This window comes from Pogoniulus pusillus, chromosome 26, assembly GCF_015220805.1.
Source record: "Pogoniulus pusillus isolate bPogPus1 chromosome 26, bPogPus1.pri, whole genome shotgun sequence".
Taxonomy (NCBI): domain Eukaryota; kingdom Metazoa; phylum Chordata; class Aves; order Piciformes; family Lybiidae; genus Pogoniulus; species Pogoniulus pusillus.
This window is the reverse complement of record NC_087289.1, coordinates 1,359,364-1,384,502: the sequence shown is the minus strand read 5'-3', so window position 1 is coordinate 1,384,502 and position 25,139 is coordinate 1,359,364. Positions and strand designations below refer to the sequence as shown.

Genomic DNA, 25,139 nt, shown 5'->3' with positions numbered 1-25,139 from the left:
TGAGCTGCTTGCTACACACAACACTTGGGTAGAACTTCTTGGGTGGCTCTAGAAGTGCAGAGATCTTTGCTTGGGGTATGGTGGAAACCTTTTGCTTCCAAGCAGAGGGACACTGTGGTGGCACTGTCAAGTCTGCCACAGCATCAGAGTTTTTGTGTCAGGCTCTGGGAGCAGCCTGTGCAGGGCCTGCCTCTGGTGTCAGGCTCTGGAGAGCAGTGGTACAGAACCCCAGCGTGGCAGAGGGTGGAAGGGACCTCTGGAGCTCAGCCAGTCCAAGCTCTGCTCCAGCAGGGCACCCACAGCAGCTTGCCCAGCAGCACAATGCCCAGGGGAGGACTGGAAGCTCTCCACACAAGGACACTCCACAGCCTCTCTGGGCAGCCTGCTCCAGGCCTCTTCCACCCTCACACCAAACAACCTTCTCCTCCTGCTCAGATACAACCTCCTGGGTTCCACTTTGTGCTTTCTGAGCAAAGAGAAATGACTTCTTGTGGGGCAGGCTTCCAGTGGAGACATTTCAGAGCTGGAGATGACTTTCTGGGAAGGAGGTTCTGCATATACCTCTGACCTGATCACCAAGCTGTGATCCCTAGGAGCTTCCTTTGGGAATGCAGGTGCTTAGGTCTTGGTCCTTGGTTGATTGTAATTAATCCTGGTGTTTCATCTTTGCTTAGGGGCCTGCAGAAGGAAGAGCTTGTGCTGCTCACTCATGGAGACAGTGTGGATAAAGTAGCAGATGGGTTCAAAGTGGTTGCACAGTCTGGGAACATTATAGCAGGTATTTCTTTGGTGCTGAAGATGCCTTTTTACAGGTTCAGGTCTTGTGTCAGATTGGATGGGAACCTTCAAGGGCATCTTGGCCAACCTCCCTTGCAGGCACAGGGACAGCTCCAACCAGAGCAGGCTGCCCAGGGACACATCCAGCCTGACCTTGAGTGTCTGCAGGGATGGGGCCTCCAGCACAGCCCTGGGCAGCCTGTGCCAGTCTCTCACCACTCTCACTGTGCAGAGCTTCCTCCTGAGGTCCAACCTAACTCTGCCCTGCTCCAGCTCCAAACCATTGCCCTCAGCCTGTCCCCACAGGACCTGCTGAGCAGTCCCTCCCCAGCCTGCCTGCAGCTCCCCTGCAGGGACTGAAATGCAGCTCTAAGCTCTCCCTGCAGCCTTCCCTGCTCCAGGCTGCACAGCCACAACTCTGCAGCCTGTCCCATAGCAGAGAGGCTCCTGCCCTCTTTCCATCTTGGTCAGCTCCTCTGGCTCTGCTCCACCATGTCCATGTCCTCCTTGTGTTGGGCCCCCCTAGGCTGGATACAGCACTGAAGCCCCCAGAGCAGAGGGGCAGGATCCCCTCTCTCAGCTGTGGATGCAGCCCAGGCTGCCTTAGGCCTTCTGGGCTGCAGTGCACACAGCTGGCTCCTGCCCACACACCAGAAGTCACCTTTCAACTGCAGCCACACAGAGAGCCTCTTCCTACCATTGCCCCTGCAGCCACCTCCACCCTCCCCAGCTCAGGCTCCTCACCTCAACAGCAGGGGCAAGGTGGAGGACTGGATGGAGCCAGCCCTGTGCTGGGCTGCAGCAAGAGCAGTGTGGGCACAGGGCAAGGGAGGGGATCTGCTCTCCTCAGACCGCACCTGCACTCCTGGGGGCACTTCTGGAGCCCCAGCACAGGCAGGACATGGAAGTGTTGGAGCCAGGCCACAGGAGGCCACCAAGATGGCCCAGGCCTTTGTTGTGCTGAGGGTCCCACAGCTGGCCCCAGCCCTGCAAGTGAGATCCCCCTAGAGCAGAGCAGAGCAGAGGGGCAGGATCCTTCTCTCCGTCTTTGCCCACACTGATTTGGATGCTGCCCAGGCTACTCTTAGACTTCTGTGCTGGCAGTGCCCATTGCAGGCTCCTGCTCAGCTTCTCCCCCACCAGCACCCCCAAATCTATTTCTCAGCATCCCCCAGCCTGGTTGGGCATAAGGATAACCCTGACCTGATGCAGGACCTTGCACTTTGCCTTAGTGAACCTCCCAGTGTGGCTGCAGTGGTGATTTTGGTTTAGTTCATTGAAGGAAGGAACGATGGCAGGCAGCACTTGGGACCCAGCTGGCACAGAGCATTTCCATCCCTTGACTGCCAAGTAACTTGCTGCTGGTCTTAACCAGGACCTTTTAGCCTCGATTTGGGGATTTATGCCAAAGTGAGGTAGAAGAAAGCACTCCCAAGTGCCTGCTTGGTTTTCCTGGGTGTGGATTTCACTTCTGACTGCTGTGTTTTGGTGCTGGTTCCTTTCTTTGCCCCAATGAAGGCATAGCAAACGAATCCAAAAAGCTGTATGGGGCACAGTTCCACCCTGAAGTCAGCCTCACAGTGAATGGGAAGATGATCCTGAAGAATTTTCTGTATGACATTGCTGGGTGCAGTGGGACCTTCACAGTGGAAAACAGAGAGCTTCAGTGCATCCAGGACATCAAAGAGAAAGTGGGCTCCTCAAAAGTGCTGGTAAGTAGCCACTGGGGCTGGCTGCAGAAGCCTGGCAGAGACACAGGCTCACAGATGTCAGGGGTTGGAAGGGACCCAAAGGCATCATCCAGTCCAACCCCCTGCTGGAGCAGGACCATCCAGTCTAGCTCAGGGCACACAGGAGCACATCCAGACAGGGCTGGAAAGAGTTTCCTTTTCACAGCCTATCAGCTGGTTTTGCTCACTAAAATCCTCCAGCTAGCCTCAAAGCAGCACAGGAGCACACGGGGCAGCAGGGGAGGCTTTGCACAGTTGGCTCGATGCATTGTTTGGCTTCTTATTGTCCTCTCGATCACCCACTCCGGGTCGGAGCCCTGCTCTGATCCACACAGCTGCGTGGCAACTGCCTGCTAATGCTTCCCCACCTTTTGAGGTTTTCCTTTCCTTTTCCCCTCCCTTCCTCCTCAGGTGTTACTCAGTGGTGGTGTGGACTCAACGGTGTGCACTGCTCTGCTGAACAGAGCTTTGAACAGGGATCAGGTCATAGCTGTGCACATCGACAACGGATTCATGCGCAAGAGAGAGAGCCAGTCCGTGGAGGAGGCCCTCAAGAAGCTTGGCATCCAAGTGAAAGGTACCCGAGCTCTGCACAGCCATGGCATACCACCGGGGGTGGGGCCAGCCCCCTAAAACCTGCCTGGGCTGCCCTATTTCCTTTCCTCCCAGGTAGGAGAATTGATTTGTGCCACTTAACAAAGGGCTGTGGATCACACAACTCCAGCAGGGTGGGGCTGGAAGGGACCTCTGGAGCTCAGCCAGTCCAAGCCCCCTGCTCAAGCACCCACAGCAGCTTGCCCAGCAGCACCATGCCCAGGGGGGGCTGGAAGCTCTCCACACAAGGACACTCCACAGCCTCTCTGGGCAGCCTGCTCTAGGCCTCCACCACCCTCACAACAAACAACTTTCTCCTCCTGCTCAGGTGGCACCTCCTGGGCTCCCCTTTGTGCCCACTGCCCCTTGTGCTGTCCCTGGGCACCACTGAGCAGAGCCTGGCCCCAGCCTCTTGCCCTCAGCCTTTAGCTGTTGCTAAGCATTGCTCAGCTGCCCTCTGGGGCTGCTCTTGTGCAGGCTCTCAGCCCCAGGGCTCTCAGCCTCTGCTGCTCCCAGAGCTGCTCCAGGCCCCTCAGCATCTTCATGGTCCTCTACTGGACTCTCTTCAGTCTCTCGAACTGGAGAGCCCAGAACTGGCCCCAGCACTCCAGCTGTGGCCTCACTAGTGCAGAGCAGAGGGGGAAGAGAATCTCTCAGCCTTTGCTGCTCCCAGAGCTGCTCCAGGCCCCTCAGCATCTTCATGGTCCTCTACTGGACTCTCTTCAGTCTCTCGAACTGGAGAGCCCAGAACTGGCCCCAGCACTCCAGCTGTGGCCTTTGTAGGACAAGTTTCTTCTCTTGTTTGGATGCAGCCTGCTGGGCTCCAGTTAGTGCTCGTTGCCTCTTGTCCTGTGCCTGGGCACTCTTTGAGAAGAGCCTGGCCCCAGCCTCTTGGCTCTGTTGCTTCTTGTAGCCAGAAATACTTTGTCAAGACATTGTTTCTTTCCTCCTGGGATTTCCTGCTCTGGAGACTTTCAAGACCCCCCTGAATGTGCTCCTGTCTGACCTGCCCTGGCAGAGGGGGTTGGACTTGAACTCCAGAGGAGCTCTCTCAGCTGTTCTATGATTCTGCACCTACTTTTTTTAATGATATATTTTGTTTGTTATTACTTTTGTTTAATGGAAAGAATCTGTCTTGTTCTTGCACTCTGTAGAGCAATAAACCTGGGCTCTGGCAGGCTGCCAGAGGGGGGGGAAAAATCTCTGTGCTGCAAACACTCCTGCTGGAGGTTGTGCTGCTGCTAGAAGATCACAGAATCAGTCAGGGTTGGAAGGGACCACAAGGATCATCTCATGGACAGGGACACCCTACCCTAGGTCAGGCTGGCCAGAGCCAAGATGCCAAAGAACCTCTCAACTGCTCTCTCCACTTCAAGATGCTCTCTCTAAATTAAAGAGGCATAATAATGAGCCATGAGTCAATGATGCATCATTTAATTAGGGTTGCAGAAAGGCCCTCGGGGGAAAACACCATCCTGGAAAACCACTTGGGTTATAATTTCCTTGCTTTTATTTAAGAGGGGGAAGCAAGAGTTGAACTTTCCCATGGCTGCCTGGGCTCAGCAGGTGAGAAGAACAAAAAGCTGCCCTCCAGCACAGGCTAATAGGAGGAATAAAATGCTTTTGTTGCACTTAATTCTTGAGGTATGGAGCTGCAGGTCAGAGGGGTTTGTTTGCCTCACTTCCTTTGAAGCAACAGACTGAAGCTTTTGGCTGTGTTTTGTGTTTCTTTGGGGGGATTTTGTGGGTTTGGGTGAGGGGTTTTGGGTTGGTTTCTTTCAGCCTTGGCTGTCTTTGCCCTGAGTTCCTCTCCCTTGGTGCAGTGGTGAACGCAGCTCATTCGTTCTACAACGGCACAACGACTCTGCCCATCTCGGATGAGGACAGGACTCCACGGAAGAGGATTAGCAAGACCTTGAATATGACCACCAGTCCTGAGGAGAAGAGGAAGATCATTGGGGACACCTTTGTGAAGGTAGGTCTTTTCCTGAGGGTGGGTTGGTGGTTGGTTTCTTTGCTGCTGTTCTTCTCAGCCTGGCAGCCAGTCACAAGGGAGGTCCTCCAGGGATCGATAACCTCATCTTGGTGGCTGCCTTCAGTTTGGGGACCTGCAGTTGAAGAGGGACAGGGATCTGCTGGAGAGAGTCCAAGGGAGGACTGCAAGGATGAGGAGGGGACTGGAGCACTGCCTGAGGAGAGGCTGAGGGCCCTGGGGCTGCTTAGTCTGGAGAACAGAAGACTGAGAGGGGATTGAATCAATGTTTATCAATATCTGAGGGCTGGGAGCCAGGAGGGGGAGACAGGCTCTGCTCACTGCTCCCTGGGATAGGACAAGCAGCAATGGATGGAAGCTGCAGCACAGGAGGTTCCAGCTCAGCACAAGGGGGAACTACTTGGCTGGAAGAGTCCCAGAGCCCTGGCACAGGCTGCCCAGAGAGGCTGTGGAGTCTCCTTGTGTGGAGCCTTTCCAGGCCTGTCTGGATGTGTTCCTGTGTGCCCTGAGCTAGATTTGTCCTGCTCTGACACAGAGGTTGGACTGGATGATCCCTTTGGGTCCCTTCCAGCCCCTGACATCTGTGAGCTGTGATCTCTCTTCTCTCTGCAGACCTTTGGCCACCCAAAAAGAACATCAGAGCTCTTTGTCTGAGTGGTTTCCTTATTCTTCTCTCCTCTTTACAGATTGCCAATGAAGTGATTGGAGAAATGAATCTGAAACCTGAAGAGGTTTTTCTAGCTCAGGGTACCCTCAGACCTGACCTCATTGAGAGTGCTTCCCTCGTGGCAAGTGGCAAAGCTGAAGTCATCAAAACTCATCACAATGACACGGAGCTGATTCGGAAGTTGAGAGAGGAGGTAAAGGAGGCTGCTGGGGGAAACCTTCTGGGTCCTCCCAGCTGAGAAGCTGAAGATCAAAATGAACAACTCCTCTGCTTTGCTGCTGTAGCTGTCTTGTGTGGATGGGGCCCTGTTCTGCTGAAGCCCTGTAGAGGCTGTTGTAGCACACTGCCGTTTGTGATGCTGCTTTCACCTTGCTGCCTTCCTAGAAGGGATTGGCTTGGAAGGGTCCTCAGAGCTCATCCAGTTCCAAACCCTGGTGCCATAGGCAGAGACACCTCCCACCAGCCCCAGGTTGCTTAAGGTTTCATCCAGCCTGGCCCTGAACACCTCCAGGGAGGTTGTGGAGCACAGAAGCACAGAAGGGATCTTTGATCACATTGGGTGCTTCTGTGCTCCACAACCTCCCTGGGCAACCTGTGCCAGTGTCTCACCACTCTCAACCTGTGCCAGTGTCTCACCACCCTCACTCTGAATCACATAAGCCAACCATTTGGGGCTTTCTGTCTGAGTGTGGCAAGAGGAGTGCCAATTGCTGCTCTGTTCTCTTTTTTTAAGGGTAAAGTCATAGAACCCCTGAAAGACTTCCACAAGGATGAAGTGCGAGTGCTGGGCAGAGAGCTTGGCCTTCCCGAGGAGCTGGTTTCCAGGCATCCCTTCCCAGGTAGGAGAGTTGCCAGGGCCTGTGCATCCCAGAATCCCAGCCTGGTGGGGTTGGAAAGGGACCTCTGGAGCTCAGCCAGTCCAGCCCACAGCAGCTTGCCCAGCAGCACAGTACTCAGAGGGAGTTGGAAGCTCTCCACACAAGGACACTCCACAGCCTCTCTGGGCAGCCTGCTCCAGGCCTCCACCACCCTCACAACAAACAACTTTCTCCTCCTGCTCAGGTGGCACCTCCTGGGCTCCACTTTGTGCTCACTGCCCCTTGTGCTGTCCCTGGGCACCACTGAGCAGAGCCTGGCCCCAGCCTCTTACCCCCAGCCTTTAGCTGTTGCTGAGCATTGCTCAGCTGCCCTCTGGGGCTGCTCTTCTCTAGGCTGGAGTTGGTGCCAGCCTCAGCCCACCGAGTGCAGCAGAAGCAGCAGTGAGTGATGGCTGCCCTCATGGCAAGGCTTGGCTGAGCAGAGGCTCTCTGCAGCTGGCACTGACATCAGCCAGTCCAACCCCCTGCCAAAGCAGGGCACCCACAGCAGCTTGCCCAGCAGCACAGTGCCTGGGGGGGCTGGAAGCTCTCCACACAAGGACACTCCACAGCCTCTCTGGGCAGCCTGCTCCAGGCCTCCACCACCTTCACACAAACAACTTTCTCCTTCTGCTCAGGTGGCACCTCCTGAGTTGCAGTTTGTGCCCATCGCCCCTTGTGCTGTCCCTGGGCACCACTGAGCAGAGCCTGGCCCCAGCCTTTTACCTTTCAGCCTTTATTGAACAGCACTGAGAAGATCCTGTCAGGATTTACAATGTAAATAGCCTGGGGAATAAGTTTGTGTTGGATCCTCAAGTTTTCCTGCAGGCAGAAATGATGAATTGATGAGCCATGGCCTGGGTTGGCTTGGATGGGACCTTTAAGACCACCCAGTTCCAACCCTCCTGCCATGGGCAGGGACTCCTTTCCCTAAGCCCAGGTTGCTCCAGGCCTCATTCAACCTGGCTTTCAGCACTTCCAGGCTTAGAGCCTCCATAGCTTCTCTGGACAACCTATTCCAGAGCCTCAGCACCCTCCAGGGGAAGAATTTCCTCCTAATTTTCATCTCAGTCCAGCTTCTTCCAGTTTGAAGCTTTCAGCCTTCATCCTGTCACTCCATGCCCTGGTCAGAAGTCCCTCCCCAGCTCTTCTGGAGCCCCTTCAGGTACTGAAAGGCTGCTCTGAGGCCCCCCTGGAGCCTTCTCTTCTCCAGGCTGAACAAACCCCAACTCTTCCTCAAGCAGGATCCTTTTCAGGACAGCTTTGTTCTGTATCATGTCTGTAGGCTGAGTTTTATGTCTGAGTTTGCTTTTAGCTGTAGTTTGGGGTTTGTTTTGAGCTGTAGGAGCCAGGAACCATCAGTGGAGTGCAGCTGACTGCTGCCTGAGCTGTCAGATGTATCTGACATGGATGTCCTCTGCCTGCCTTCCCAAGGGGCATTTGCTGTTTTGAAGGTGATGGTATTTCCCATGCCATCAGTTCTTCACCCCCCACCCATCAGAGTGCCTGACAGAGCAAAGTCCTCATCCCTTGGAGTGGATTCCCATGCCTGTTAGAAGGTTGCTCTGCAGGGTGTTTGGCAGTGGCTGGCAGAGAGTGTGGTCTGTGCTCCTGCACCAGCAGCCCCCCAGATGCAAGGAGCTGCCTTCAGACCTTGCCAGCAGATTAAATCTGCTCTTATGTCAGGCAATTGAAAGGTCAAACATTGCCTTCAGGGGGCTGTAAAGCCAGCAGAGATGCCAGTGGAGGCTAGAACCCAGCTCCTTCATCCCTGTTGCCTAGCAAAAGGAAGGAGGAGGCTCCTGTTTGCTTTGCCTTGCCACCCACCATGGAATCAGTCACACAGTGGTAGGGGTTGGTAGGGACCTTGAAAGATCTTCCAGTCCAACCCTCCCTGCCAGAGCAGGGTTCCCCAGGGCAGGGCACCCAGAGCACACCCAGGTGGGTTTGGGATGGCCCCAGAGCAGGGATGTCCCCACAGCCTCTTTGGGCAGCCTGCTCCAGGCTCCAGCACCCTCACAAAGGTCTCCCTTCTGCTCCCCTGGCACCTCCTCTGCTCCAGCTGGCACCTGCTGCCCCTTGGCCTGTCCCTGGCCTCCCCTGAGCAGAGTCTGGCTCCAGCCCTGCACATCTTCAGCAGCAGCACTGAGGGCAGCCCTCAGGCTCCTCTGCTCCAAGCAGCCCCAGCTCCCTCAGCCTGGCCTCCCAGCAGAGCTGCCACTGCCTGCAGCAGCCTGGGGGCTCTGGGCTGGGCTCTCTGCAGCACTTCCCTGAGCTCCTTTATGAGCTGAGGGCCCAGAACTGGGCACAACATTCCAGCTTTCACACCTCAGCACCATGAGCTGCTGCCAGGTTAAGGGATGGATAAGAAATGCTTAAATGTCCCAACCAGAACCAAGTGGATTTTGTGTCCTGTAGGGTGCTGAGACAAGAGGAGGCCAGAGGCAGAGCATCGCTGTGGCTGGTGCCCAAGCTGCTGCTGCTCCAGCTGCTGGCACACTTTCAGATGAAAAGCAGCTCTTTTTGGTTGTGAGATCTCATGGGCTGTGTCCATTTGTCCTTGCAGGGCCTGGCCTGGCCATCAGAGTGATCTGTGCTGAAGAGCCTTACGTGTGCAAAGACTTCCCTGAGACAAACAACATCCTGAAAATAGTTGCAGATTTTTCTGCCAGTGTTAAGAAGGTACCAAAATTCCTGACTTCTACTGGGTTATAAAAGCAGTTAGGTTGTTCTTTAGTGCCAGGCAAGGAGGCTGAAGCTGCTAAAAAGGCTTGAAACTTCTTTATCTGTGCTCTTTGGAAGGAGTGATTTATTCCAGTGCAAGCCACTTGCAGCCATTCAGGGTAGGACAATTGAATCTTTCATGCCATGATTGATGGAAGTGTTAAATAATTGCTGGAATGGAGAAGCTTTTCCACCTTTCAAACAGAGCATAAATCTTGTTGTAGTTTAAACTGTGTCTGGGGGAAGATTTCTGGAAGTAATTCTAATCCCATGGCATAGAATCATGGAGTGGGTTAGGCTGGAGGGGACCTCAAAGCTCAGCCAGTTCCAGCTGCCCTGTGCCTTAGGCAGGGACACCTCCCACTGGAACAGGTTGCTCAAGGCCTCATTCAACCTGGCCTTGGACACCTCCAGGGAGGTTGTGGAGCACAGAAGCAGAAAAATTGGGACCCTTCCAGTCAGGAAGTTGCCCCTTGTGTTGAGCTGGAACCTCCTGTGCTGCAGCTTCCATCCATTGCTCCTTGTGCTATCCCAGGGAGCAGTGAGCAGAGCCTGTGTGTCCCCCTGACCCCCAGCGCTCAGGCATTGGTAAACATTTATTGGCTCCCCTCTCAGTCTTCTTTTCTCCAGACTCTCAGCCCCAGGCCCTCAGCCTCTCCTCACCAGGCAGTGCTCCAGTCCCCTCATCATCCTCGTAGCCCTCTGCTGGACCTTCTCCAGCAGATCCCTGTCCCTTTTCAACTGGGCAGCCCAACACTAAAGGCAGTACTCAAGATAAGGTCTCACCAGGGCAGAGCAGAGGTGGAGGAGAACCTCCCTTGATCTGCTGAGCACACTCTGCTTAATGCACCCCAAGTTCTCCTTGGCCCTCCTGGCCACAAGGGCACGTTGCTGGCCCAAGGACAACTTGGTGTCCAGCAGCACTCCAGGTGCCTCTCCACAGGCTGCTGTAGCAGATCACCTCCCAGCCTGGACTGGTGCAGTTCATTGACTTGTCAGGCTGGATGAGGCCTTGAGCAGCCTGTTCCAGTGGGAGGTGTCCCTGCCTGTGCAGGGGGTTGGAACTGGCTGAGCTTTGAGGTCCCTTCCAACCTAACCCATTCTATGGTTATTCCTCCCCAGGTGCAGGACATTGATGTGGCACCTGCTGCCTTCTAGTGTGTCTCATCTTGGCATCCCTGGCCACTGCTCCCTGCCCTTGCTGGTTTGTGTGGGCTGGTGCTGGTTCAGCTCCTGGGTGAATGGTCTCAGGCTGGGGAATTAGTGCCGTGGAGGAAGCATAAAGGCCTTCTGGTGCCTGCTTGCTGGAGAAGCCACTCACTGATGTCACCTGGTGATGTGGCAGCTACTGGGCACGTGCCTGTGTGTGACAGATCTGCCCATGCAGCTGGAAGCTTCTGCCCATCTCACCAAGACTTCCAAAACACTGCAGGGAGCACTGCCTTGAAAACCTCTGGGATGCTGAAGTAGCAGAACAGGAGCTTGCTTTGTCCTGCACCTGAAACCCACGACCCAAATGGCCAAGTGAAAGAGAGGAGCACTTGAGAAGAGCTTCACCTATAGCCTTGGAGGGCTTCAGTTGGAGCTACAAATCTGATCAGATAAACCTGATCTAACAAAGAGCTTTTGTTACAGTTCAGAGGGTGAATGAAAGGTGGTTTGTAAATGTGGGCTGGATTTGACTGGCTCAGTGCTTTGGCTTGCACTCAGTTCTGCTGCAGGCTTTAGTTTAATGGAGATTGGATTTAATGAAGATTGCTTTCCCTGCCCTCTTTGCACAGCCCCATACTTTGCTGCAGAGGGTCAAAGCCTGTACAACTGAGGAAGACCAAGAGAAGCTGATGCAGATCACAAGCCTACATTCACTGAATGCCTTCTTGTTACCCATCAAAACTGTGGGAGTGCAGGTAAAGTGGGCTCTTCCCAGGGGTGTTGCCAGGGCTGCTTGCTGGCAGTGTAGCAGGCTGCAGTCCAGGCTGCTAATGGCTGCTTTGGAGATGGAAATCACAGAATCCCAGATGCAGCCAGGCTGGCAAAGCTCCTCAGGGTCACCAAGTCCAACCTAGAACCCTGCTCCACAAAATTCACCTTAAACCACAGCCCTAACACCACATCCAAACCACCCTTGAACACAGCCAGGCTGGGTGACTCCACCACCATCCTGGGCAGCTCGTTGCACTCCCAGGACCACTCAATTCTATGCTTCTTTCTCCTCCTCACAACTTCAGGACTCCTTCCCCCTGCAGCCTCTCTTATTTTGCTACCACATCATTACTTCACCTGAAAACAACCACTTCCCAGGTTGCACAGTTTGGGTTTTCATGTTGAAGTGGGAGCTTTGGGCTTGTTTTACAGCACAACTTGCAGAAATCCTTATTTTATACCCTGGAATAGTTTGCCTGGGGACTTAACCTTGCAGGATTTCTTTTTAAGCAGATAGGTCACCTTCAAGCAGAGGGATTTTTGGTTCCACACAGCTCCTAATTAATACCAATGTGCTCTTAAAGCATGCCTAAAGTGGTTGGACTCGACCTTAAAGGTGTTTTTCCAACCAAAATGATCCTCCAAATCAAAAAAACAGACCTGGTTTGCATCTAGACAACAGTCCCAGAGACACACAAAGGGCTTGGAAGTCAGAGAATGACAGAAACATGCAGGTTGGCAAAGCCCCTCAGGGTCACAAAGCCCAACCTAGAACCCTGCTCTACAAGGTTCATCTCACCTGAGATTCATGGAATGGTTCAGGCTGGAAGGGACCTTAAAGATCCTCTAGTTCCAGCCCCCTCCCCTTCTGCACACCCACGTTAGGTGGGGAGGGATCTGCTGCCTTACTCTGGTTTCTCCTCCACTCATTTTCTCCCAGCATCTTGCTCTCACCAGCTAAATGCCTGCTAAAGCTTGGCACAAGGCATGATCCTGTAGCCTTCAGGAGGAGCAGAAGGGTGTGAGGAAGCATTTTGGCAGCCAAGGTCACGTTCAGCTCTGGTTCTCCTTTTCACTTCCAGGGTGACTGTCGTTCCTACAGCTATGTCTGTGGCATCTCCAGCAAAGATGCTCCACACTGGGAGTCTCTCATGTTTCTGGCCAGGCTCATTCCACGCATGTGCCACAACATCAACAGGTGAGTGGTTTGAGTTGAGTTGTCTGTAATGACTACTTAATAGCTGGGAGTTTAGACCTGCACCAGCATTCTCCCCTTTAAACCAGGCTCAGGGGTTGGTGAGTGATGGATCACACAGAGGTCACAAAACCACAGTAAATCGAACCAGACACTGGAGAAATGAACCTAGCTTGATAGATTCACCTCTTACCCCCTCCATTCAATCATAGAATCAGTCATGGAGTCATAGAATCAACCAGGTTGGAAGAGACCTCCAAGCTCACCCAGCCCTGGCCAATCAACCAGACCATGGCACTAAGTGCCCCAGCCAGGCTTGGCTGCAACACCTCCAGCCACAGAGACTCCACCACCTCCCTGGGCAGCCCATTCCAATGCCAATCACTCTCTCTGCCAACAGCTTCCTCCTAACATCCAGCCTGAACCTGCCCTGGCACAGCTTGAGACTGAAACAGCCAAGGCAGCATCTACAAAGCCTTCTTTCAATCATAGAATCATTTTGGCTGGAAGAGACATTTAAGATCATTGAGTCCGGGGCAGAGCTCATTGTTGTCTGCAACTACCTGCAGGGAGGCTGTAGCCAGGTGGGGTTGGGCTCTGCTGCCAGGCAGCCAGGGCCAGAAGAAGGGGACACAGCCTCAAGCTGTGCCAGGGCAGGTCTAGGCTGGATGTTGTTAGGAAGTTGTTGTCAGAGAGAGTGATTGGCATTGGAATGGGCTGCCCAGGGATGTGGTGGAGTCTCTGTGCCTGGAGGTGCTGCAGCCAAGCCTGGCTGGGGCACTTAGTGCCATGGTCTGGTTGGTTGGGCAGGGCTGGGTGCTAGGTTGGGCTGGCTGAGCTTGGAGCTCTCTGCCAACCTGCTTGATCCTGTGATGTGAAGCTGCCACCTGAGCAGGAGGAGGAGAAAGTTGTTTGGTGTGAGGGTGGTGGAGGCCTGGAGCAGGCTGCCCAGAGAGGCTGTGGAGTGTCCTTGTGTGGAGAGCTTCCAACCCAATTGTGCTGCTGGGCAGGCTGCTGTGGGTGCCCTGCTTTGGCAGGGGCTTGGAGTGGCTGAGCTCCAGAGATCCCTTCCACCCTCTGCCATGCTGGGGTTCTGTACCACTGCTCTCCTGAGCATGCCATATATCTGGGAGCTCTGCTCTACCAGGGCATGTTTTCATTGATTTAGTGCCTCTGGAGCAGGCAGTTGGAGGAGCACACTGCAGTACTTTGGTCTCCTGCCCAGCCATGCTTGCAGCTTTTCTGTTCCAAACAAAACCACAGAGTGTAAAACTTTGCCTCTTTTCATGCTCTGGTTTTCAGTCAAGTAGTCTTGGGCTGTCTGCAGACTCTCCATGCCTGCTGTGACTGCCTCATGGGAAACCCTTGCATGAGGCCAGGCAGGCAAGGTGCTGCTTGGCTGTTTTGTTCTGCAAAGCAGGGAGCACACTGGAGGAGATGAAAAAGCTGTAGCTGATGGGGAAGGTTTGAGTCCAGGAGCAAGTCTGTTAGAGAGAGAACTGTGTGGATGGAGAAAGGGCAATGCTGTGCTGAAAGCACAGCTCTTTGGCCAGCAGGTTTGCTCTTTAATGCCAGTTTTTGATGGCTTCCTATTAGCAGAGAGGATGGGAAATTGTAAGTGCTTATTAAGTAGCTTTCCTAGAGTCATCTTGACTTCTCCTGACATCAAAGTGGAATTGAAAGAAGAGCCTTTGTGCTGCTGCTGACTTAGGATTTGGGGTTTTATTCAAAGGATTATTCTCCTGAATAAATAAATTGGGAGCTATTGCTCGTTTCCAGCAGACCAAAAGGAATTGATGGGGCTGGCTGCCAAAGCTGGCCTCTCTGTCACGTTACAGTGGTGGTGAGCTCTAGTTAGCAGCTAAGGAGCAAAAGCAAATGCTGTACTTGCCTTCAGGACAAGGGCAAATGGCCACAAATTGCCCCAGGGGAGGTTCAGTTTGAAGATGAGGAACAATTTCTTCACTGAAAGAGTGGTGAAAGCCTGGACCAGGCTGCCCAGGGCAGTGAGGGTGTCCCCATCCTTGGAGGGGGCTTCAAAGCCCTGCAGATGTGATGCTGAGGGCCATGGTTCAGTGGTGAGCTGGCAGTGCTGGACTGGGGGTTGCCCTTGGTTAAAGGGCTCTGCCAGGTGAAGCACTTCCATGAGCCAGCAATGTCCCTTTGTGGCCAAGAGTCTCCTGGAGGGCTTTAAGAACTTGGAGTGTGGCCAGCAGGTCAAGGGAGGATCTTCCTCCCATCTGCTCTGTCCTAGTGAGACCACATCTGGAGTATTCTGTCCAGTCTCTGGGCTCCCCCAGGTCAAGAGGGACATGGGTACAGAGGAGATAGTCCACTGGGGGCTACACAGATGCTGAGGGGCCTGGAGCAGCTCTGGGAGGAGCAAAGGCTGAGAGCCTGCACAAGAGCAGCCCCAGAGGGCAGCTGGGCAATGCTCAGCAACAGCTAAAGGCTGGGGGCAAGAGGCTGGGGCCAGGCTCCTGTCAGTGGTGCCCAGGGACAGCACAAGGGGCAATGGGCACAGACTGCAGCCCAGGAGGTGCCACCTGAGCAGGAGGAGAAAGCTGTTGTGAGGGTGGTGGAGGCCTGGAGCAGGCTGCCCAGAGTGGTGGTTGAGTCTCATCCTCTGGAGACTTTCAGGACCCATCAGGATGCCTTCCTGTGTGAGCTGCCCTGGGTACCCCTGCTCTGGCAACCCTCCCATTCTGCCACAGCTTGAGACAGAGGGGGGCCCCTCTGTGCTGAGGCCACATCTGCAGTACTGTGTCCAGTTCTGAGCCCCCCAGTTCCAGAGGGACACAGAACTGTGGCAGAGAGTCCAGAACAGAGCCACAAAGGTGCTGAAGGGAATGGAACAGCTCTGTTAGGAGCAGAGCCTGAGGCAGCTGGGGCTGTGCTGCTGGGAGAGAGGAGCTGAGAGGTGACCTCAGCAGTGGTTGTCAATGTGTGCAGGTGAGTGCAGGAGGCTGGAGCCAGGCTCTGCTGGGTGATGCCAGTGCCAGCACAAGGGGCAGTGGTGGAAGCTGAGGCAGAGGAAGTTTCATTTAAACAGGAGGATTTTTTCCCTGTGAGGGTGCCAGAGCCCTGGAGCAGGCTGTGCAGGGGGGCTGTGGAGTCTCCCTCTCTGGAGATATCCAAACCCTGCCTGGCTGTGTTGCTGTGTGACCTGCTCTGGGTGCTCCTGCCCTGGCAGGGCTTGGACTGGCTGAGCTCTGGAGCTCCCTTCCAGCCCCTGCCCTTCTGGGATTCCCTCCTTTCTCTCTGCAGTCCCAGAGGTGCGCTCCCCAGGCACTCTGCTCTCCCCTGCACTCACACTCTGCTTTTCTACCATCCTCTCTCTTTTCCAGAGTTGTGTATGTGTTTGGGCCACCAGTCAAGGAGCCTCCCACAGATGTCACCCCCACGTTCCTGACCACAGGAGTCCTCAGCACTTTACGGCAAGCTGATTTTGAGGCTCACAATATTCTCAGGGAGTCTGGTAGGTATTTGGCCTCACCCTCTGCATTAGAGGCTTCTTTCAAGCCCCCTGCAAACCTGTCTGGGAGTAGATAACTGTGGTGCTGTCAAAGCCTGCAAGCTTCTTGAGTGTCTCCAGGAGTGACGAGTTAAAGGGATGACAGGCAGGAGGCTCTGCCCGGGGTTGTAGAAGCTGATGGCTGAGAGACAGGATTTGTGAGGCTTTCTGCTAGCAGAATTCATTCTAGGGGATCTGGGGGGAGAGGAGGGGGCTGAGGCTTTCCTCCTGACACATCACCAAGCTCAGGGATGTGCTTCACTGCAGTGCAAACTCGTGCAGAGTTAGCCAACTGACAGCCAGCCAAATGAGTTCTCTTTCTGCTGAGGAGCTCAGCCTTGCCTGAAGTGAATAAACTGCCAGGAACCTGGACACAGCTTCGAAGTTAGGGATTACTTTTTGTGTGGAAAGGAAAAAGTAGTTCTCCTCCTCATCTGCTCTGTCCTGGGGAAGCCACATCTGGACTACTGGGTCCAGTTCTGGGCTCCCCAGTTCAAGAGAGACAGGCAACTACTGGAGGGAGTCTGGGGGAGGCTATGAGGATGATGGAGGGGAGTCTGCAGCAAGAGGAGTGTGGGCAGCAGGACAAGGGAGGTTCTCTTCCCATTCCACTCTACTCTAGTGAGACCACAGCTGGAGTGCAGAGTCCAGTTCTGGGCTCCCCAGGAAGAGGAACAGAGAACTGCTGGAGAGAGTCTAGGGAAAGCTGTGAGGATGCTGAGGGGCCTGGAGCAGCTCTGGGAGCAGCAAAGGCTGAGAGCCCTGGGGCTGAGAGCCTGCACAAGAGCAGCCCCAGAGGGCAGCTGAGCAATGCTCAGCAACAGTTAAAGGCTGGGGGCAAGAGGCTGGGGCCAGGCTCTTGTCAGTGGTGCCCAGGGGCAGCAGAAGGGGCAGTGGGCACAAAGTGGAGCCCAGGGGATTCCATCTCAACAGGAGGTTTGTTGTGAGGGTGGTGGAGGCCTGGAGCAGGCTGCCCAGAGAGGCTGTGGAGTGTCCTTGTGTGGAGAGCTTCCAGCCCCCCCAGGCACTGTGCTGCTGGGCAAGCTGCTGTGGGTGCCCTGCTGGAGCAGGGCTTGGACTGGCTGAGCTCCAGAGGTCCCTTCCAGCCCCACCCTGCTGGGCTTGTGTGATGCTGATGCTCTCTACCTGCGGTGGTTTCCTCTTTCTCTCAGTAACCCAATGACCTCAGTCCAGGCAGCCCCCGAGCAGTGCCTGGGAACATCACAGTGCTGAGCTTCAGTCATTGAGAGGGGTTTTGTAATCTTAATTACACTTCCCAGTGCCACCCATGTGGGAAGCAGCTCCTCAGCCCTGCCTGTGTGCTGTGTAAATCAAGCCACAGCAGGTTCCTCTTGGGGTAAGATCTCCTGCTTGCAGGGCTGCCTGACCATCAGCTGTGCTCCAGTAGCCTCCCAGGGCTGAGGGCAGCACTGTCAGCAGTGCTGGTGAAGCTGTGGCTGTGCCTCCCTGCCTCTTGCTGACACTTGGCTCTGTGTGAATGGCTCTCCTAAAAATAAGCCTCCAGTTATTTAGTGAGCAGAGGCTCCTCGTGGCGCAGCTCAAGCCGGCACTAGGGGAGGGTGAGAGCCTTGTCTCAGCGTGGGAACAGCTCTGCAAGCTGCCACACACCCCAGGCTCAAACTTCAGAGCTTTGAGACAGGGCAATTAAGGCCCCTGTGGAGAGGTTTTCTGATGGAGAGAGAGAAAAAGCCAGCCCAAAGGTGAGAGGTGGTTTGCTGGAGTTACCTCTCAGCCAGCAGCAACAGGGATCGTAGAGTCAGTCAGGGTTGGAAGGGACCACAAGGAGCAGCCAGTGCCAACCCCCCTGCCATGCCCAGGGACACCACACCTAGGGATCAGGCTGGCCAGAGCCTCATCCAGCCTGGCCTCAAACACCTCCGGGCATGGGGCCTCAGCCAGCCCCCTGGGCAACCCCTGCCAGGCACTCACCACCCTCATGCTGGAGAGCTTCCTCCTCACCTCCAGTCCTGAGGGCCTTTGCCAACCTGAATGGTTCTGTGCTCCTGCTCTGGCAGGCAGGGGCTGTCCTCAGTGGTCTCCATCCAGCAGCCCCTGCCAGGTGCGCGGCGCAGAGGGGCTGGCAGGGTGGGAGCAGGAGCAGAACCAGCCCAGAAGACGAAAGGTGTGGATCCCAGCATGGAGCTTGAGGTGCAGGAGGGGAATGCTGTGAGACTTCCAGCCCCTTCTCGGGTCTCCAGACCCACCTCCTGCTCTCTGTGCCCCTGCCCCCGAAGGTTATGCGGGGCAGATCAGCCAGATGCCCATCATCCTGACGCCGCTGCACTTCGACCGCGACCCCCTCCAGAAGCAGCCCTCCTGCCAGCGCTCCGTGGTCATCAGAACCTTCATCACCAGCGACTTCATGACTGGCATTGCAGCAACCCCTGGCAACGAGGTTCCAGAAGAGGTAATGGGGGCCTCCCTGCCTGCCTCCCTGCCTGCCTCCCTGCCTGCCTCCCTGCCTGCCTCCCTGCCTGCCTCCCTGCCTGCCTCCCTGCCTGCCTCCCTGCCTGCCTCCCTGCCTGCCTCCCTGCCTGCCTCCCTGCCTGCCTCCCTGCCTGCCTCCCTGCCTGCCTCCCTGCCTGCCTCGGCTGAGGGACCTGGGGCTGTTTAGTCTGCAGAAGAGAACACTGAGAGGGGACTCAGTATCTGAGGGCTGGGGGACAGGAGGGAGGGACAGGCTCTGCTCACTGCTCCCTGGCACAGGACAAGCAGCAGTGGATGGAAGCTGCAGCACAGGAGGTTCCAGCTCAGCACAAGGGGGAACTTCTTGACTGGAAGGGTCCCAGAGCCCTGGCACAGGCTGCTCAGAGAGGTTGTGGAGTCTCCTTCTCTGGAGCCTTTCCAGGCCTGTCTGGATATGTTCCTGTGTGTCCTGAGCTAGATTGTGTGGCCCTGCTGTGGCAGGGGGTTGGACTGGATGATCCCTTTGGGTCCCTTCCAACCCCTGACATCTGTGAGTTGTGATCCCTGAAATCATAGAGAAAAATCACTTTAACTGGGAGGGGAAAACATCCTAAATTCTGGGTGAGAATCCTTGTAACTGCTGACAACTGCTCTGTTTTTCCCACTGGAGAGCACTGCCTCCTGTAATTCCACCTTGCACTCCCAAGCAGCACTTGGTGGCAGTGGCACTGTTGTGAAATGTGGGCTTTTGAAGGAAGCTGAACTTCTAAGGCTCAGCAAATTCCCACCTGGAATGCTTTTGAATTGCATGTGAGCTGTGGAGACAGAGTCAGTGGCAGAGCTCTTTCCTTGGGATGCCTCCTTCTGTGTCTTGTAGAGCTCCTTTCTTTGCTTGCCAAGGGCTGTGCCTTTCTATTAAGTGGTTCAGCTGGAGGTGATGGGGTGAGAAGAGCCTAAAAATGACTGACGGTGGCACAGAAGAGCTTCTGCTGAACTTTCAAGCCACAGTTTTAAAGCTGAAGAGCTGTTGCCTTGAGGGAAGAGCCTTGCAATCAACACCTGGTTTACTGCTGGTGCCAAAAAAGCAGCAAGTTCCAAGTGTAGTGACAGGGCAGGACAGGCTTTGAGTTGAGAGGGGAGGTTGAGACTGGAGATGAGGAAGAAAGTCTTGGAAGTGGTGGTGGGGAGGCACTGGCACAGGTTGCCCATACAATGAGAAATGAAGTTTCCTCAATGCCTGCAGCCTCATGAGAGCTCTGGACAGCTGCTCCCTCCCTGGAGGTGTTCAAGGGCAGGCTGGATGAGACATTGGGCAACCTGTGCTGGTGGGAGGGAGCTCTCCACAGCTCCCAGCAGGGAGGCTGGAGCTAGGAGGGGGCAGCCTCTTTTCCTTGGTGGCAAGCAACTGGAAGGTGCCCAGAGCAGGGCAGCAAGGCTGGGGAGGGGCCTGGAGCAGAGCCCTGTGAGGAGAGGCTGAGGGAGCTGGGGGCGTGCAGCCTGCAGCAGAGGAGGCTCAGGGCAGAGCTCATTGTTGTCTGCAGGGAGGCTGTAGCCAGGTGGGGTTGGGCTCTTCTGCCAGGCAAGCAGCACCAGAAGAAGGGGACAGAGGCTGAAGCTGTGCCAGGGCAGGTCTAGGCTGGATGTGAGGAGGAAGCTGTTGGCAGAGAGAGTGATTGGCATTGGAATGGGCTGCCCAGGGAGGTGGTGGAGTCTCTGTGTCTGGAGGTGTTGCAGCCAAGCCTGGCTGGGGCACTTAGTGCCATGGTCTGGTTGGTTGGGCAGGGCTGGGTGCTAGGTTGGGCTGGGTGAGCTTGGAGCTCTCTGCCAGCCTGGCTGATTCCATGACAGCACCACAGACCTGGCACTTAGGGACGTGGTTTAAGTGCTGACCCTTCAGCGCTGGGTCGAGGATTGGACTGGATGAACTTGGAGGCTTCTGTGATTCTAATCTTCCTGCTGGTTGTTTTTTCTCCCCACTAGGTTGTCTTAAAGATGGTGGCAGAGATCAAGAAGATCCCTGGCATCTCTCGGGTGATGTATGACCTGACATCGAAGCCGCCGGGGACGACGGAGTGGGAGTAGTGCCCTCGCCTTGGTTTGGTTGGCTTTTAATGCCCAAGTACTGTGTGCAGTCGAGAATCATATCAGAAACCATTCCCAGTGTTGACATGCAGTACTGTGAAAGAGTGACTGGAGCTGCTACATCGCATCAGATTCCTCCCCTGGAGCATCACCCTGCAGTTAAGAGCTGTGCTGGAGCTGGCAGCGAGGTGGGGGCTGAGGATCCGTACGGGTAAATAGCGGCGGCAGCGGCGCCGGTGCGCAGACAGATCCCCACTGCTTTTGCCTTCTGTCTTACCCATTCTCTTCCCAGTCTTCTTGTAACTTGTCCTTCCAGTGTGTCTCTCTCTCTTTTTGTTTTTGTATGCTGCATAAAAGCAAAGCAAAGGAGACAGCTGACTGCCTTCTGCCCCCCTGCAGTCTCGGTGACCAACGGATTTCCTATGAATAAATATTTTGCCAAATCGGAGTAGTGGGTACCTGGTGAGTCCTGCAGCTCCAGCCTGCAGCTCCTGTGTGCTCTGGCCTCTTCCCTGGCCCCTCACCTTGGAGCCCGTGGCAGGGACCTTGGAGCTCCGCAAGAGCAGCGAGCTAAGAGGTTGGGAAGTTCCCTCTGTGTGTGTGTCCCTCTCTGTCCTGGCTCCCTCCCGCAGCGTCTCACTTAGGCACCAGCTCCTCTTTTCCTGCACACCCCCTGCCTGTGTGCTCACATCGGATTCCAGACGTGACTTGATGTCCTCCTGGGGACTGTGCTCAGTGGGGTTGCAGTTGGGAAGCTGTAGCACCAGAGCTGCTGGCTCTGTGAATCCTCCTCCTGCCCTGGCAGCTCTGCTGCCTCTCTGCTTTCTTACACTTGAGGAGTTTATTTTCTAGGTGTTTGCTTTTACAAGGGTCTGGGGGAGGGGTGGGTTTTGTATGCGTTGTGTTAGCTCGATCTCGACGATCAGTGTAGTCGTTAGTGTGGGGCCCTGGGGCGGGAGGCCACTCGCCGGCTCTGCCTGGGTCCCTCCTGTCCTCCGTGTGCGGCTGTCCATGTAGTTAAGCAATAACGTGGGAGATGGCTCCTTTGGACACCTCTGCTTGCCTGATCTCTGGAGGCAAAGCTATCTCCACCCTCCCCTGAGAGGTTTGAGCCTGTCCTGCTATTGCTGTCTGTGCAAGTAACAGTTTAGACTCTGCCCTGAGCAGCTTGCTCAGGTCATGCTTCCACCTCCGCAGCAGAACCCTAAGCCTATATCCAAGCTCGGCCCTTATTTGTCACTTCAGCAGCTGCTTTGCAGCCAGCTGCAGCATCACCATTGTCTTGTGGGGTCAAAGATTTGCTTTGACCTGTGTTCCATAGCTGTAGCTCCTTCTGTCTCCACTTGGGTAGGTTGGTGAAGGGGACTAAGGGCTGGAGGTGCCTGTTGGAGCTTCTCTTGCTTGCACACATTGTCCTCTTGCTCTCTCATTTGCTGCCCACAGGTTATGGAAATGCAGTTTCCCTTTCTGCCTCCAGGGAGGGTGGAACTTGTCTGAGGTTCTTCTTTAGCCTGTGTCATTGAGGGGTCGTTTTTTTGTCTTGGGGGAGGCTCTGCTCTGTGGAACCTTTTGGGGACACAGAAGAGCAGCAGACCAGTGGCCAGAAAACTGCCTCCCCCTCACAGCCCTGCTCCTGGCAGCTTTAGGTACTTGGCCAAACTGATCTTGAACCAATAGCTGAGTTGGGTCCTGTGGTAGTTTGAGGGATCCTAGGTCCCCCTTAAACCTCAAACCACCACAGCTCCTTTCTGAAAGGAGGAGGTGGGGGTAGCAGTTCTCACCCACATCGACCATCACCTCCTTGAGCCCTTTGGATGAGCTCTTTGTGCTGCAAGTGAAGTGTCACCTGTGTAAAACATCTGTTTTGTCCTAGATTGTGAGCTAGGGAGAGCTGTTGGGCAGACCCACTGCAAACCAACCTTTGCTGGGGCAGGATTCTGCTGCCAGCACACATTTCCTGGGGGCTTCTCTCAGAAGGAAGCTCCCTGGTGAAGTGGTGGCCTCGGAGTACGCAGGAGTTTCGTGTTGGAATAGAGCTGGTTTCAGTCCTCTGCTGGTACCTCAGGTGCAGAGGGTGTGATGGCAAGGAGGGAGGCTCTCTGGTGCCAGGGCCATGGGTGAGGCTCTTTGGTAAGCTGCAGAAGTCCTTCCCATGCTAGAGCAGTTGTTGCTTACCGTGTGTAGGTTTGTTCCTGCTGCTGCCACCGGCTTGTGTTGCCTTGACAGCCAAGAGGCAACAGAGAAGGAATGACTCAAGAACAGAAAGCATCTCCTAAACTCTGGAATTGGAGACAGTTGGTCTCTGTGTGAATAAGTCTGCAGAATATAGTCCCCACCCTTGTGGTGTAGCTGGCAGGAGGCCTGGTGTGGTGATGGTGGTGCCCATGGGGTTGGGGCTTGCAGCAGCTCTTAGAGGTGCAGCGCAGCTCAGCAGAGGTCTTTTTATTCCCTGTGTGTGGCATGCTTGGAAGTCCTCGTGGAGGTGCATCTAGGAGTGATGTTAGAGGAGGTGCAGAGGACCACAGAAGTGGTCAGAAGGCTGGAGCACCTCTCCTGTGAAGACAGGCTGAGGGAGTTGAGGTTGTTCAGCCTGGAGAAGAGGAGGCTCCAGGGAGACCTTAGAGTAGCCTTCCAGTACCTGAGGGGGCTTCAGGAGAGCTGGGGAGGGACTTTTGACCAAGCATGGAGTGACAGGATGAGATCTGAAGGCTTCAAAGTGGAAGAAGCTTCGTTGAGGTGAGAAGTGGGAGGAAATTGTTTCTCTGTGAGGATGCTTGAGGCACTGGCACAGGCTGTCCAGAGGAGCTGTGCAGGCATCTGGAAAGGCAGATTGGATGGGGCTGGTGGGAGCTGTCCCTGCCCATGGCAGGGGGGTTGGAACTGGATGGACTCAAGGTCATTCCCAGCCCACTCTGATGTCTGCCTGTGTCATTTATGTGCTGGTGTTTGAACTTCACTTTCACCATCCCTCTGTCCCCTGGGTTGCTGCTGTGGCTGTGAGGAGCTGGAGCTTGGCAGCAGTTCCTCTGCTCTCCAGGAACGTGCTTCAGGATCATAGAATGGTTTAGGTTGGAAGGGACCTCAAAGATCATCCAGTTCCAACCCCCTGCCGTAGGCAGAGACTCTGGGGGGCTCTTAACCCCAGAGAGTTGAACATTTGAGGCATCAACTCTTGCACTACGGTCAGGAGCTCCTGTGGAAATGAAGTTGCTGATCTCCAGCTCTCTTCCCCCTGCCAGGCAGCTGTAGAGCTGCTGCCTTGTTCCCAGCTTGGTGTGCAGCTCCTGCCTGTTTGGATGGAATCCATGTGCCTGGGCCAGCCAGGTGTGGAGAGAAACACTCTTGCTCTCTTCCAGAGATGATTGATTAGCACCTAGGCCACCAACTACTGAAGCTGTAGCTGCCCCTGGCCAGTGGAGCCCCTGGACTCTTCAGCAAGTCATGCCAGGCAGAGGGCTTTGTCTGGGGGGGGCATTCCCCACCAAGTCTCAGTTTTAAACATTTTACTTTCTGCTTGTGAAATGATCAAGTACTGTGAGCCTTAATTTTTATCCACAAATAAAACTCTTATGTTTGAACCTCAGGCTGCCTGCTTCTGCTCTGCCTTGGCTGGGTTTGGGCTGGGGTTTTTTGTACTTTGGTTCTTTTTGGAGAGGCCATTTTTGGCTTGAGAAAGCTGTTTTGTGGCCATCCTGCTGGGGTTGCCCCTCTCTGTGTTCCCCTCTACTGTGATGTCTTCTGTCAGATGCCATTTCCTCCTGAAGGGGTGTGGAAAACGTTTTTCTCTTAGGGCTCTCTTAGAATCAACCAGGTTGGAAGAGACCTCCAAGACTGACCCCACCTGGCTACAGCCTCCCTGCAGGCAGCTGCAGGCAGCAATGAGCTCTGCCCTGAGCCTCCTCTGCTGCAGGCTGCACCCCCCCAGCTCCCTCAGCCTCTCCCCGCAGGGCTCTGCTCCAGGCCCCTCACAGCTTTGTCGCCCTCCTGTGGACACCTTCCAGTACTGCAACATCTCTCTTGAATTGGGGAGCCCAGAACTGGACACAGCACTGCAGGGGTGGCCTGAGCAGTGCTGAGCACAGGGGTGGGCAGAAGAACCTCCCTTGTCCTGCTGCCCACACTGCTCCTGAGCCAGCCCAGGATGCCATTGGCTCTGCTGCCCACCTGGGCACTGCTGCCTCCTCTGCAGCTCCTCTCTCCCAGCACCCCCATGTCCCTCTCTGCCTGGCTGCTCTCAGCCACTCTGGCCCCAGCCTGTAGCACTGCTTGGGGTTGTTGTGGCCAAAGTGTAGAACCCTGCACTTGGCCTTGTTCAGTCTCATCCCCTTGGCCTCTGCCCACCCATCCAGCCTGGCCAGGTCCCTCTGCAGAGCTCTGCTACCCTCCAACAGTTCCACAGCTGCTCCTAGCTTGGTGTCATCTGCAAACTGACTGATGCTGGACTCAATCCCCTGCTCCAGATCATCAGTAAAGATACTGAACAGGACTGGCCCAGCACTGATCCTTGGTCACTGATCTTCTGGCAGAGGACTAACCATGAAGAGGAGAAGTGCCCACCCCTGGAGGTATGCCAGAAACATGTGGGCTTGGCTCTCTGGGAGGTAGTCTGATGGCTGCTGTGGGGTTGGGTTGCTGGTTGGGCTTGGGGATCTCAGA

At 55.1% G+C, this 25,139-nt stretch overlaps 1 protein-coding gene across 2 annotated transcripts in view; it reads left to right on the top strand.

Moving 5' to 3' along the window:
- The window catches only part of GMPS (guanine monophosphate synthase), a 36,949-nt gene extending 12,883 nt beyond the window's left edge, over positions 1-24,066 (top strand). For both annotated transcript variants that reach the window (XM_064165194.1, XM_064165193.1), the window contains exons 5-16: positions 675-778; positions 2,296-2,489; positions 2,919-3,084; positions 4,925-5,076; positions 5,781-5,954; positions 6,495-6,600; positions 9,185-9,300; positions 11,124-11,249; positions 12,348-12,463; positions 15,808-15,938; positions 18,230-18,402; positions 20,382-24,066. In XM_064165194.1, the coding sequence (XP_064021264.1) occupies positions 675-778; positions 2,296-2,489; positions 2,919-3,084; positions 4,925-5,076; positions 5,781-5,954; positions 6,495-6,600; positions 9,185-9,300; positions 11,124-11,249; positions 12,348-12,463; positions 15,808-15,938; positions 18,230-18,402; positions 20,382-20,483 (1,660 nt within the window). In that variant the 3' untranslated portion in view covers positions 20,484-24,066. The remainder of the gene's footprint in view (positions 1-674; positions 779-2,295; positions 2,490-2,918; positions 3,085-4,924; positions 5,077-5,780; positions 5,955-6,494; positions 6,601-9,184; positions 9,301-11,123; positions 11,250-12,347; positions 12,464-15,807; positions 15,939-18,229; positions 18,403-20,381) is intronic.
- The last annotated feature ends 1,073 nt before the right edge of the window (positions 24,067-25,139 follow it).